General features: G+C 37.4%; 1 protein-coding gene across 1 annotated transcript in view; it reads left to right on the top strand.

Moving 5' to 3' along the window:
• The first annotated feature begins 6,773 nt into the window (after positions 1-6,773).
• LOC136747246 (roundabout homolog 1) overlaps positions 6,774-15,348 on the top strand; it is a 289,683-nt gene continuing 281,108 nt past the window's right edge. The window contains exon 1 of the mRNA XM_066700194.1: positions 6,774-6,888. Within this exon, the coding sequence (XP_066556291.1) occupies positions 6,774-6,888 (115 nt within the window). The remainder of the gene's footprint in view (positions 6,889-15,348) is intronic.

The following is a 15,348-nucleotide window of genomic DNA, read 5'->3' on the forward strand; positions in this document are numbered from 1 at the left end:
TATTGTAAACTTTTAATTGGCCACATTGTTCAGTATTGTAGACAGTTATGACAACGATTTGGGAGAGGGGAAGGCCGAAGTTTATCACAAGAATGTAAATGTGAGAGGGTGAAGGTATAGATTAAGACATTTCTAGTTTATTTCAGCTGGGCAGCCTAACATCAGAATCCCCTTTTCAACCCAAATTACAGAACTGACACAAAAGAAAACTAAGATGAAGAAATACACAGAATTAATAGTCCGAGATGTATTCAGCACAGCAAACCCGACTAACACATCTGCAGTCGGTGTGAGTCAGACACATGTGTTTACAATCATTGCATAGTAAGCAATGAACAATTATTATTAGTATTGTTATGATTAAATATTACTGGTAGTAATAACAACAACAATAATATTAAGTACATTCGAAGATGCTTTTATATTTATTCAACACAGCAACCCGACCGGCCTGGTTTCCTCCAGACATGACGCTTGCCATTTAGGCCAAAGAGTTCAATCTTTGTTTCATCAGACCAGAGAATTTTGAATTTTTATTTTTAATAAATTTGCTAAGATTTCAAAAAAACTTCTTTCACGTTGTCATTATGGGGTATTGTTTGTAGAATTTTGAGGAAAATAATTAATTTAATCAATTTTGGAATAAGGCTGTAACATAACAAAATATGGAAAAAGTGAAGAGCTGTGAATACTTTCCGGATGCACTGTAGGTGTACACTATATTATCGAGGAGGTATGCATTTAGGATGTGTCCAAACAGTGGGAATAACCGCGCACTGTGGAGAGGCGCAGGTGGGTTTGCGAGGTACAAACAGATTTTGTTTGAATATCTCTTTTTTGGCCAAGTTGCATTTTTCTTGCACGGCAGACATTTTGCACGGAAATTACGCAAAGTTTGAATATTGGGCCCTAGGACTGTGTCAAGCTAGGTCAAAAGAAGCTGTTTGGTTTTGCAGTGAAAAGTGTGTTAATGCATTTTTGAAAAGGTTACACTTTGCTTGGCTACTAACAACATAGTCCAGTGGCCAGTTGCGGCTCAATTGTTAGTAAGATGCCACTTTCTTCTAATCATAAATGTAACCGATATGATGTATAGGTTTGTAATTTTCTATTAGCGGGTGGGTCAAAGTTTTGATTTAATCCCAGCCTAAGTCTTTAAGTCATACTAACAATACACACTTAAAAGTTTAAATGGTTGCATAAAATGGTCTTTCCTTAGGCTGGTAATTTAGTCAATCACGCAACACATTCTGGGAATTTTAAGACAAAAATAACATGTCAGACGTCAGACGCTTTTCTCAAACATTTGTACACATAGCGGCAGATGACAGTAGGCATTCCAAATTTCAACAGCCTACCATATCACTTGGGATATTACAAATCAGCTGCTCAGGTAACATATTTAGTTCTGAAAATGTTGTTTGAGGTTTTAGTTTGGATACATTTAGAATAGTCAATTAAGAAACAAATTCAACATTTATGATAACTAATATTTCCTGGATGACTGCAGCTTCTCCCCATAGCCACACACAAAATACAACTCAACCGTTGTTCTTAGCTGTTTGCCATTGTCAAGCTAAATGGCATTCACAATAAAGATATCTACATAAAAATAGACATTTCTGACACTGCAATAATCCAGAGCTATGTTCACCCTCCTCATTAATAATCATTTATAGCAGCAGAAAGTCAATTACAAGTTTTACATGTTGAAATGATAGGCTGGACCTACACAGACTTTCAAATGAGATTAAAATGATGATGGGACTGATACTGGGATTGTAGGTAACTTCATTGCCAGTCAGTCCTTGGGGATGAACACAGGTCTGTAAGCTGATCATTCACTGGGTGATCACTTTTAGACCAGAAATACAGTTTGTCTTCACCTTGTTTTAACTCAGTTCAGATATATTAGGCAGCAAGTGAACATTTTGTTCTCAAACTTGATGTGTTAGAAGCAGGAAAAATGGGCAAGCGTAAGGATCTGAGCGACTTTGACAAGGGCCAAATTGTCATGGCTAGACGACTGGGTCAGAGCATCTCCAAAACTGCAGGTCCTGTGGGGTGTTCCCGGTCTGCAGTGGTCAGTACCTATCAAAAGTGGTCCAAGGAAGGAAAAGCGGTGAACCGGCGACGGGCTCATGGGCGGACAAGGCTCATTGATGCACGTGGGGAGCGAAGGCTGACCCGTGTGGTCCGATCCAACAGACGAGCTACTGTAGCTCAAATTGCTGAAAAAGTTAATGCTGGTTCTGACAGAAAGGTGTCAGAACACACAGTGCATCGCAGTTTGTCGCATATGGGGCTGCGTAGCCGCAGACCAGTCAGGGTGCCCTTGCTGACCCCTGTCCACTGCCGAAAGCACCTACAATGGGCATGTGAGCATCAGAACTGGAGAAATGGAAGAAGGTGGCCTGGTCTGATGAATCATGAGTTCAAGGTGTTGACTTGGCCTCCAAATTCCCCAGATCTCAATCCAATCGAGCATCTGTGGGATGTGCTGGCCAAACAAGTCCGATCCATGGAGGCCCCACCTCGCAACTTACAGGACTTAAAGGATCTGCTGCTGACATCTTGGTGCCAGATACCACAACACACCTTCAGAGGTCTAGTGGAGTCCATGCCTCGACGGGTCAGGGCTGTTTTGGCGGCAAAAGGGGGACCTACACAATATTAGGCAGGTGGTCATAATGTTATGGCTGATCAGTGTAAGCTGTTGAATACAAGCTATGGCACCATGCCCCCCCCCTCCCTGGTCGTGCATATTCACTTTTATATTTTGGAGGCGAGGTTGAAATATGTCCACACGTCAAACGGTTTGCAGTTTAGCTGTTTATTAATAGAAATCAGGAAAACAAACCGAATACCTGTGTATTTGACAAGTACGAAGTGACACTCTTGCCCCAGTCCAGACTGTGTACAGAGACGCCTGAACCGGGAATCTGCTCGCAATCAACTAATTAACAGGAACATGGGCTCTATATAGGATATCCCATATTAATACGTCACATTCTACTGGCTAATAACCAGGAAGGGCTGTTACTAGGTTCCACACAATAACAAGCACTGAGTGCAACAAACCTCCATAACAATACATTTAAAAAAATTACAAATTACAATTCTTGTGATCCATTCAAAAGAATCTGGCAGCCCGCGATCCACCTATTGACTACCCCTGCTCTAAACTAAATACAGAAAATCCTGAAAATTCGTCAATAAACAAATTGTTTCATCAAATAGCATTGTTTCACATTAATGGGTGTGACTACTTTCAGCTAAAACTGGAAATATGTAGACACTAGATTTTTTGGTAGAGGCAGATACATGAATAATTAAAAAGAAAGACATAAATAGATAGATACTTTAGATAGATAGATAGATAGATAGATAGATAGATTATAAATGACAGTTTATATCGAAACGCTCATATCCCCTGGTATTATTTGTAAAATCGAGACAAAACACAAAGCCTTTTTCTCATAGTGAAGGCAGGAGCTTCTGTACTTGTCTGGATAATTTATGATGGTCCCTTCGTGTTGTCTCTGATATTCCTGACACTTTCTTTGTGTTCCCAGGCTCTCTGTGAATATCACATCGCTCTTGATTTTTTCTGAGCATCTTCTCTTTGTAGATTGTATCAACTGCCTTGTCACTCTGCTGGTATAGTTGGAGAAGAAGAAGCATGCTAAACAGTGGAGGATTCACAAATAAAATAAACACAACGTAATAAAATCTTATTGCCAACTAATTGACTTCTTTCACTCAATAAACTACACAGACTGTTAAAAAATACGCTACAGTAAGCTATACCCGTATCCCCCTAAAGATTTTTTTTTCTCTCAAACAAGAAAATAACCAAAAAGCCTTCTTTTGTCTTTGTTGTATTTGCCTTTGCTTTGTTTCAGCCTGGGTGAGTTTTTAAGTCATCATCGGTGCAAGGTCATATGGACAATAAATGCTTATTAAAAAAAAAAATCATGGGTTGCCTGGGCTGTATTTTTTCAGCTCACAGCAGCCATAAAATCGCAATGACCAAGATAATCAATCCTTAACCAGTAGACACAGAGAGGCAGTGGTAGTTTTTCAAGGTTCTAGGCACAACCCCAAAATCTGTCGCAGAGTTTACAATCAGCTGGCATGAAGGTGATTCTTGTGATATATTAGAGCCAGCTGCCAGGCATGACAATTCAGAAGTGATCTGAGATTGAAAAAGTTACATCCCGATGTGTTCAGCATTTCTAACTCCTCGCTGTGCTCTGTGGACAGATGTTTTTCTCTGTTGCCAGTACAGCACAAGGGATAAGGAACAAACAGCAAATAAGAGGTAGATGGAAACATGACAATAGTGGTGCCTACTCCTAAGTCTGTTAGCATCGCTGCAGTGGAGAGCTTGGGATCTATCACTGAGGTCTTGCTTCTCTAAGGAAATGTAGTAATTGATATAGTAATTTACAGTTTCCCTTAGAATTCACAATTCTTTTTATATATTTTGGGCATCTTTACAGATGTTTCTTAGTAGTGTTGCCAAACTATTACTTGCATTCAGTGGTCATTCTTAAAATGATTAAACAAAACTGCAGGACCACACATATATAAATACTATCTTAGTATTAGTATACCTGGTCTTTCTAGGTAAATATTTATGATCTGGTGAGAAAATGTACTTACAATTTATTTAAAGAATGCAACAATATGTAAATAGGAGTAATGTGATAATATAAGGGATGATAGTTTTCAGTTTTAGTTATTAAGATATGGCTAGAACAGGGAACTATTGTACACATAAAGTAGGTTTGATGGATAAAGGATTGTTAAGGGATTGGTGAAAGATGGTGTTGTCTTGAAAGGCATGCCCTTTCATATCCATTCTCCATGGGTATTTTCAAGTAGTAGCTCAGAAAATGTTTAACATAAAACCTAGTCTTTCAGCCCCTAATGTTTGGCAAACTCAATCCCACCCAAGCATTCTGCAAATCACATGTCTGTCCATTGTGAATCCTGGTCACATGCCCATATTTGAACACATTAAAAAAAAGCTTAGACTATGCATAACTTTATTTTGTTTAAAATAAGAAACACCATTGGCTTAAGAATCAAACAAATACCTAAACATTCCACTCTATTTAAGTTAAACAAACTTTCCACAATTTGTCAGAAGAACTGAAAAGACAATGCACTTTTTATGCACAATATGTAACTGATCAATAAAACTGAGTCTGTATTAGAAGGTAAACACAGCTTTAAATTAGTCTTTCGTATACACTATTATTAAAATATGTATCTGTGGTTAAAATATGATTTGTGTAGCAGGTAAATTGTGGAGCAGTTGTTACAGTTGACTCAAGTGTCAAACACGTGGACAGCATGCATTTTGCTTTGCTTCTTGGATGCTTGGTAAAATGGTAGTGAAGGACAGAGAGCAGAGATGAATATAAAAGTGCCCAAACTGACATTTTGTGTTCAATGGTTATGTGTGTTACTCTACGACAGCTTGTTGCAAAACGCTCTCTCAACCCCCCCGTCTCTGCAACATATACAGTAACTCCAAACCCAGGACTGAGACGAAAATAAAACAGCAGATTGAATCTGTGTGAGGCACTGTAATTAATTTCTCAGCACCGTGCGTGCAGATATTTGTCATTTTTCTCATTTGGATTCTGCTACGTTGTGGTTTAAAATGACAAGTTGTGGAAACAGTAAGAAATGCCTTCACACAGCAGGAGATGAACTTGGAAGTGTTTTTGCAAGTGCAATGTTAGAATCCAGCTTATCCAATTGCAAAAGTAACAATAATGATGATAATAATAATAATGCTCTCTGTTCCTTTAAAGAGGTTGATTAGGCATGCCTGGGGTAATGACAGGTCATAGTGGATCTGCTGAGTATTCTGGTAAGGAACATTCATTTACAAACATTTCTTGTATTATAGATAGTCTCTGACAGCCGTCAGAACTGAACCTGCTGTACTTGGGAAATTGCCACACTCTCACTCGCTCTCTCTCTCCCTCCCTCTCTCTCTCTCCCTCTCCCTCTCTCTCTATCTCTGTCTCTCCCTCTGTCACTCTCCTGCTTTCTCCGTGCTTCATCTCTTTCAGAAAAAGGATTGCAATGTAAATGCAGTGTTAGTGCAATTTCTTCGTTTTTTGTTTTGTTTTGTTTTGTGGGGCTGTCTTTCCCCCATCTCATAATTTTGAATTCCCTTTTGCAAAGGGATAGGGGGAGGGGTGGGTTGGGGGGGTACTGTCAAAATTTGTGATGTGTCCTTAACGCCTACCACCCTTCAACTCCAGTAACTGTTTTGTGCCAAGCCTGAATGTTGTTGCATTTTACCAACTACTCGTCTGCAGGGGGAATATTTTTGCAAGGACTGTTTCATTAGGAGCTCTCCTGAGCACTTTTCAAGAGCTGCACTAAATACTAAGATACCAAAAGGTGATAGTGGTGATGATTTTTTTTTTTAAGCAGCATTTAAAAAGAAAGAAAAAGAAACAGATTCCTCCTTTGCTGCTTACCTTCCGCTGGTGGAATTACAGTCAGCTGACTATATTGCGATCTAGAGGCATCAATCAATTCTTCAGAAGAAGACTGTTAAAGTTTCCTACCTCTGACAGAAAATAACATTTCCCCATCCTCCAGCTCAGAGGAATAAAAATAATATATACAGATTTTGTATCTGTTTTAACTTGTTGCAGTTCAAAGTGAACCCAACCAGTTTGCCCAGTTTCACCCTCATTTAATTCATTCTTCATTTCCTTAATTGTTTATGGTGTGGAATGGCTGCAGTCACTCTTCTCTTCCTGCTCCTGTTTTGGATTGTGGAATTTAACAATGCTTTGGACACCCCAGGGAGATTTAAAAGTGGGTCAAGGTGGAAAGGTGACAAGTATCGTGAGTAAACTCTTTTCTTTCTCCCTCTCCTTGCCCCCACCCCCTACTGCTCCTTTCACCAGTACAATCATTGTACAGATAATTGGGGACCACACCTACCCTCTGTATCACAACAGTCAAAGGGCAGTTTATCAGTGTGCAAAAGGGAGACTTACTATGAAACCACTTGTAAATTTATTTGAATAAGACACAGTAGGCATTTGGAAAAAATTGTGATCATAAATGTGTAATGTTTATTTTGTTTCCTGTAGCAAGCTGTATTCTGGATTATTTTTCTTTTTAATTATTGTTTTGAATCAAATGTGTATTTTCCTGATCCAGGTTGCTGCATTTCAGTTAACACCTGTGATTGTATAACAGTTGTATACTTTTGTATAATGCCAATCTATAAAACAGAGTTTTCTACAGTACAACACTAACTGTGCTGTGATGAACGGGTATTCTACGGCTAAAGATCAAGTCCTCTGTCTTAATGACGACTGTTGTGTGTGGCCCAGGACTATCCCAGTTGAATTGAAAAGAGTGAGAGAGGTAGGGAGAGAGAGTGACTGAGTGTGGCAAATGTTCAGTCTGTTCTTATATAAATATGGTCAGCTGTTTGTGGCTGATAGCAGATTGCCTTCATTATATTGCTGAAGTTTTAATACTAGTGTCGTAAAATCAGTTCCATTAGTTTCAAATAAGCCGAATGCATTTCATCCAGATTCCAGATTGCCTTGAGATTTTCCAGGATGCTGATTGACACATTCTTGCTGCAATTTGCACACAATAGACTTGGAGGTGTGTATTGTTGAGCCTTGGTTTTGTTTGATTTCTGCACATTTTGTCCTCTTTCGCACATTCCTCCGCAGACCCAAGTTCAACATTTTTTTCTGATTTTTATTTTGATCGCAACGTGTGACTCTGAGGGTAGGTACTTGAATTACAGAACATATTGTTTCAGCCGAGAGTTAATAATGTGATAGCTGTCAAGTGCTCCACTGATTACATTAAACCTCATATTTTGAAGAAATGTGTCTGTAAGCACGAATAGCAATTGGTCAATGACTCCTAAGCACCTCTCATGCAAGTATTTTGAAACCGAGCAAAACTGGCCACTAAGCCTGTGTAACTAGAGAGAGTGTATGCTGTGATAGCCTCTTTGCGTGAAAAGCTGACTTACATTTCAGTCGGTTTCAATGACAGCGCTTCATACTGCATACTGTTACGTGACCTTCTCTGTTGCTCTAGTGGATAAAGAGCTCTTTTAACTGCTGGGCTGGCTGAGTGCATAGGACAACTACAGTATGTGTTTGTAGCTCCCCACTGCATGAAATGTTATGTGAGAAACCTAGCTCACCTGACAGCTTCCCCGTAGCCTGTAGGAGCTTCCATGGTATAGTGTCAGAGGTCCTCACTGCATTTGACACAAGGATGAATGGACAAGATCACATTCTGTAGTGGGGAGGATTCTGAAGAAGTGTAATTTCAGAAAATAAGTCTTTGCATTCACCAGAGCAGACTTATATCTTTTATTTTTTAATTTTTTTGAGAATAACTTGTTTTGACTTCCTAAGGGCTTAATTTGAAATACTATAAACAAGCCTAAATTAACAGAGTCATATATTTCAAAATCTAGCCTTAAGTGTCATAGAAAATCTTGTCCACTTAAGTAACTATGCAAGGCGATATGCAAAGCAGAACGACGGGTCCCTTATGATAAGCTTTTCTAGAATGATATGCAGATTGCATCGTGATACACTTGTGGATCATCATTTCAGACATTCCCCCACATGATTACATACACACTGATATACATCTTATGTGCAGGTCACAATGCAGTCTGTGCTTTGGTGCATGTGAGGAGGCTGATTGAACACTCTGTGTTCATTGTAAAACAATAGCACTGGCATTCATTACACTTTCATTTCATAGCAGTTACATTACAAGCCGAAAACCTCAACAAAGGGAAAACTATTCTTCCTTTGTGAAATAAGTAAATATAAGCCATATGTGCACATGTATAGTTTATATATTGGCAGTCAAAGTATGTGGAATCCTTTGTGAATTCACACCAAGAAAGGAAATATTGACATTAGATAATGCAAATGTTTATTGTGTTTAAAAAGAAAATATGTGAATGGTTGAAGTTGGTGTTTTAAAGGCATTTTACCTCAAACTATAGTACTATGATAAGCAACAAAGACGGAGGTAAAATATAATTATCATTGTTAAGGATTGCTTTACTTAAAATAATGTCATGCACTAACCTACGCAAGGACTATGACAGTGACGGATGGGTGAGGGGTTTGTTTTTCAACATAACTCTGAGCACAGCCATACTAAAGCTCAAAAGAAGAAGGACAGGTGTTTGATTGATGCACTGGGCTCCCCATTCATCTGACCTTAATCCCATTGAAATGTTAGGGTTTGGTATTTTAATGAAAAACAAAACAAAACATGTGCATTTAAATGCCAGCACACGATAAGCTGTGTCAGACTTTCATTGGAGAAAAGGAATAGTTATTTAAATAAAGCAATAGTTCATGCTGATTCTTCCTTTTTTAGATTAATTTCAGGAAGATTTCTAGGACACCTGATTAATTTGACCACTGATCTAATTAAATATAATAACACAAGCCTGTATCCAACCAATCAATACAAACTAGTATTGATAAAACCAATAAACACATTTCCATTAAAAGCAATGCTGTGTCTTTGTGAGCTGATTAAAAATAAAAATCTAAAAACAAAACAAGGATAACAAGAGAAGAGCTGGAGAGAGAAATGGACAAAGATTTTATGATCTTATGATGTGTTAAAGAACACCTCTGTAATGCTGCCTGACCTGCAGCAGCTATAGCCCACACCACAGGGACCCCTGGCTCAGCATCTGCATCCCTTACAGCTCAGGAAGGTCAGAATCACAGCCATTGCACTCAGCTTTAAAAGGAGTGTTCCGCAGTGCACAAAGTTCATACCTGGCTATTCCCAGAGATATGTTTGATTATCTATGAGAAACCTGTCCAAAAATCATATATTCTGCTTGGACCAGAATGTACCAGAGATCATGTAGATGGATTTATTTATTTATGTTTTAGGGGAACTAATTACTCAAACATGTGTTGCAGTATTTAGGACAAGAGTGCAGTGCCCACACTGATGGAATTGTATGGATGTAATTTTGAAATACTTACCTGGCCAATCAAAAAACAATATATATTCTGTGGAAGGGACAGGACTAAAAAGGATCGACCAATCATTGCATTCGGTCCGAATGTAATGATAGGATGTCCTTCCTGTCTGTCAATCTATATTTGCATACCGCCGCGCAACTTGTTCTGCGCAGAGAATTACACGTCATCAGCGCGGGAACCCTGACGCTGTGCAGAGCGAGCGCGAGAATGGAAGGCGAGCCGCAGCTACTATTTTTAAAAACATAATAACCGTAAATAAGATGTTTACGTTCGTTATTATTGTAATGTCTAACCTATGAATGAGACATGCATTAATCTGAAACTGTTGCGAGCGATTCCACCCACACGTCTCTCCTCCTGGCGCTGAGACTCTGCTCTGTGTGTGCGCATGTGTGATAGAGGGGGCGTGGCTTTGGAGACGTCTCTGAAGCGAGGGCGGGCTCTATGCTTTCAAAACAAGCTTGCTAACTGCTCGTGTCTCAGGATTGCATACCCTAGCTTTAAGGGTTAATTTCTGTATTAACACAATAATGTAGACACAGTAACAGTTTTAAGTTATTCATTGAAATTTGATTAACCACTTGGGATTTTTTTTTGTTACATGTTAGTCAACAGTGATAATAGAAGTTGAGCAGCTTTTGTCTGATCTGCCAAGACCTTGCCAAAAAAAAACAAAAAAAAAAAACGAATTCTGTGCACAATTATGTTGACTGGTCCTTAAGAATATACAAACTCCCCACACTCTGCTTTTGTGCTGTATTGGAAGGATTCAGTCTGAGGTCTGACTACAAAATACTAGATACAAGAAAAAAAAGCCTGAAATACACAAATTAAATACAACCCACCGAGCCAGTGCATTATTATTATGATAAGTATTCCTATTGGTCCATTGGGTGTTTGTTTTTAATTTAAGCCCTATATTTCTGGAAACTTTGGAATTATCCAAAATTACTAGGCTATATTAATTTTTTTTATATATATATATATATATATTGCCATTTTATAATATTTTTTCAATTTTTCTCACTACTACTACTGAAATTGTAGTCTATCCTCTGACAATTTTTAGAAAATATCTGTTAAATGTAATTAATACATTCTCAGTTCAACATTCTGGGGACTTGAGCCATTTCTTAGAAATACAACCTTGTACAGTTTCAGTGACCCATAAGAAATAGTTTTTTATACACAAGTTTCATTAGAAAATGAGCCATAAAATGTAATGGAAAGCCTTGACAATAAATTTATATTGGGAAGTTACATTAAATCCCTATGAGTGGAAGAACAGATGTGCCTGGTTGCTAATGATGGCATTTATTTTCAGTTCCTTGCTGTTGTGAATGTATGTGATAAATGACAAAGATAATCAGATTTATGATGTAGGCTAAGCTAATAAGCATTTGAAAAGTGTCTGGGCTTCTGAATCCTTTAATATGAAAAATAAAAAGGGGTGGTTTTACAAACTGCTGAGATTTATGGCTATGGGAAATTGCTTTTTTATGAGGAAAAAGTTTTGTACAGCACCTCATGTAGCTTTTTTGAAGTGAGAAAAAAGCATTTAAAGAGTTTCAGTATAGTGTTTAAAATGGCTTATGTGATTTAATTTTGTGTATTATTCTGTGTTACCCAGCGTACTTAATTATTAGTCTTCCTGGGTTTGCTTGAAGAGGCTTTATTTGAATGTCTAAGTTCACACGCATATCCATCAGCATCTCAAAATAACCTCCTGGCAAAAGGCCAAAACCCCATTCATGCTATTCTTTCAATTAAGAGCATCATGCTGTTGATTTCCACTTTACAAATATGTTTGTCATTGGGACTCCAGCACAGTTAAGAAACCCAACGTTTAGTTTTTTTCCTCATTAGTGAATGGTGTTGAGATTAATGAGGAGGGCATCTCTCTCACATGCACATGCTGTCTGCAGGGCTGGAAAGATTTGTATATTTTTTAAGTTTTACATAGTAAGTAATTGAGCTAGCATGTTACTTACTGAGCTGTATGCAGGAGCCTAATTTAAATCTTGCTAGAGGGGAGAATTTGATGAGCACTATTATATGTTACTGATGGCTGGTCTTAAAATTCAGAATAGTGTAATGAGGGAGAAGAGGCTGAATTGTCCACATGTTAGATGCATATCTTTTTAGATCCTCCAGAGCTGGTCCAGTGCAAAAGATTCAGCACCCATAATTCTGCTTAGTGAAGTATTCCTTTAAAATTGCCAGTTGTGCCTCAGCTTAGCTAGAAACAAAAATGTTAAAAAGATTCAGGAGGTTTCTTCACTGACTTCACTATCAAAGATCAAATTGTATTGTACTTTTCAATTACATAAAAAAATACCCAGAGGTAGGTACATCTTTATATAGTACACACATTATATGTTAATGAGCAGAATAACCCTACTGATTTAAAGACAATTCATGTACTAACCCATGACATAACACTTCTTTCCCTTGGACGCTACAGCAAGAACTGTATGCCTACATAGGAAACCTTCCCCCAAAGAAAGCATTTAATGAATAGGGCAGTAGATGGCAGCAGTAGGGTTCACACAGTTCATGTAAAAACACAGAAAATCATCATAACCACAAGTTGTGAAATGTACCATAAATAAGGAGAACAGTTCCTAATCAGATATGAGTAGCACTCATGCTATTTAATCACAGTGGAAATAGAAAACGGGGGTCATCATTGCCCCTCTGATTATATTACAAGCCAAACCTTGAAACATGTTGTTCAGCTGCACAAACCTCTTCTGACTTTGTGAAAGAGGAACAGAGGGGAGCTGGAGGAGCTCTGGTGAGCTTTGACTATGTATGTTGGGCAGCAGTGTGTTGTAGTGGTCAGGGCTCTGGATTCTGGAGTGGAGGGATATGAGTCCAATCCTAGGTCATTTTACCCTTGAGATTTCGCCAGTAGGAACCCAGCTGCTTAATAAACAAAGAATCTGATATATTGTAACAATTGTAAGTCACCCAGGATGTTTGCTTAGAAATATAATAATACACTGTTGATAATGGTAACATAAATGTGACACTTAAAACATTTATTCACCCATATCCTGCATGCACCCAGTAGTGTGTAAATAAAATTACTTATGAAATGCTTTCTCTTAAAATATTAAACACAGTTATTTACTAAATGTAGGTACATACACATATAACATAATTACCATGCCATCATTTATTTGTAGGAGAAATTTTGTTGTTTGGAACAACATATTCTATATGTCATTTATTTCAGCTAACAAACAAATATACTGTACAGTCTACATGTAGTCTATTTTACCATTTTATTCAAATTAATTGCCATTTAAAATTGATTTCTGTGCATGTGTAATATTTTATTTCAAAGTGCAGTTTTTGGTGCCGTATTTAATAAAAGTGTTTTGGATTTGAGCATCAAATTTGATATCCCAACAAAATTTCAACACACTCATATTTAATTTAGAAACACGTATGAAACAATAATCATTATTATGGATTCTTATTTTTTTACACACAGGATGTTATCCTGGTACTGGACAAACAACATTTAGTAGGTATATGATTATGCAATGATAATTTTGAATACATATGATATACATATATAGATACATATATTTAATTCCATAGAGACCTATAAGCCATTTTCATAAGGGGGAAGACAAACCAACAAACAGACTGATTGTACTAAATAGTAAATAGTAATTTAATAGACCTTTGATTGCTCTTGGCAACAGCACAGTATTCATATCTGCTTCATTTACAATGATAACTACAGATGACTGACATCTCAAAATGTGCATCTCACATATTCACACACATTTTACCCAATATAACTGGTTTTGTTCATGTGGCGGGAATGAAAGCAAGCTCAGTTCGTCTTGAATTTTATGTTTTATTCAATCTAAGGAACTTTAAAAGTGAAGTGAGTTGTCTAGCTTAGTACCCTGTGAACTTATTTAACTGCACCTTAATATGCAAACATGCATATACTGACACTGGCAAACCATGTTTCTGTGTGGATTGTATAGTGTGGTTCACACACTTGGCGATACATCAGTGGTACATGGTATCATAGCTATCACTACCGTTTTCCCTGATTTTTAAAATATGAATATATCTGTTTTGCCTAGGATGTATATAATATGTATGTATGAGTGATGAGTACTATATACAAATACCAAACAACAACAGCAATGGCATTTTTTTTATCCTGGTGATTTTGTTGTAGCATTGATACAGAAAGTGTCACAGATTGGAAGGATAAAAAGACCGGATTTGAAGCTTTCCAGTTCATTGCCAACACACTGTAGATCAGTCATACTGTACAAGTGATGTCAGGCTTAGAGATAGTAATGCCACTTCCAATCCAATAGCAGAGCCAATAGAGTAAATAATGAAGGCATTAGAATCATACCCGATATTTAATGTACATGACTACACATCATACAAGCCCCTTTCTGCTTAGTGTCTGGTTGTTTGTTTCCTCTGCCATTCATATTGCATTCCCTAATGCCCAGCAGGTGAATCACTTCCTATGCAATGTATAATGTCTCAGTGATTTGTATGAAATCCAACTTAATCCAGGTAAAGTTAAATTGAAGAGAATCGTCTCTCTGGTTTCAGCTTGACAGCCACCATCGTGTAAGAACATGTTACATATATAACTATGCAGTTACAAAAATGCATTCAAGCTATTTAGAGCTCTTGTAAGAGTGTTGTATTGAATTTCTGCCACTTATCAACTTAGTGTTTATTTTAAATATTGATATTCATCTGCATGCCAGCATCTTGCACTTAGAAACATCCTGTAATAACATATGCTTTCTGCATTTGCATTACATTAATAGTCTGGTTGACAATACAGTGAGGTTGACAAATAACTGATAAACAAATAGACAAATGGAAAGAGATTTGGACAAAAGCTTCCAGGCATCACAACTCAATCAATAATTAAATTTAAATGAAATAAATATGCAAAGTATCATCAGTAGTAGTGTACTTCCACAGTTTTGCACTCAATGTTTAGAACATTTGGGGGATTTATTCATTGATTGCAAAGATTTTATGCGATACATACTTTCAGCAAGATCTTGGTTAACATAATTAGACATGTAGTATTTTTGTACTATCAAATTACCAAACACAATGTCATTACCAGGGTAGGTGCAGCCATTCATTCAGCATCCAGTATTGCTTCTCCAATATGCATTGCTACTGTGTACATTAAGGCTTCCTTTTTGTTTTCTATTCATAAATGATTGAGTTGTAACATACATTTACTGTTATTTTTAGGGTTAAT

The sequence above is a fragment of the Amia ocellicauda genome, chromosome 3 (assembly GCF_036373705.1).
Source record: "Amia ocellicauda isolate fAmiCal2 chromosome 3, fAmiCal2.hap1, whole genome shotgun sequence".
In the NCBI taxonomy this organism is placed as follows: domain Eukaryota; kingdom Metazoa; phylum Chordata; class Actinopteri; order Amiiformes; family Amiidae; genus Amia; species Amia ocellicauda.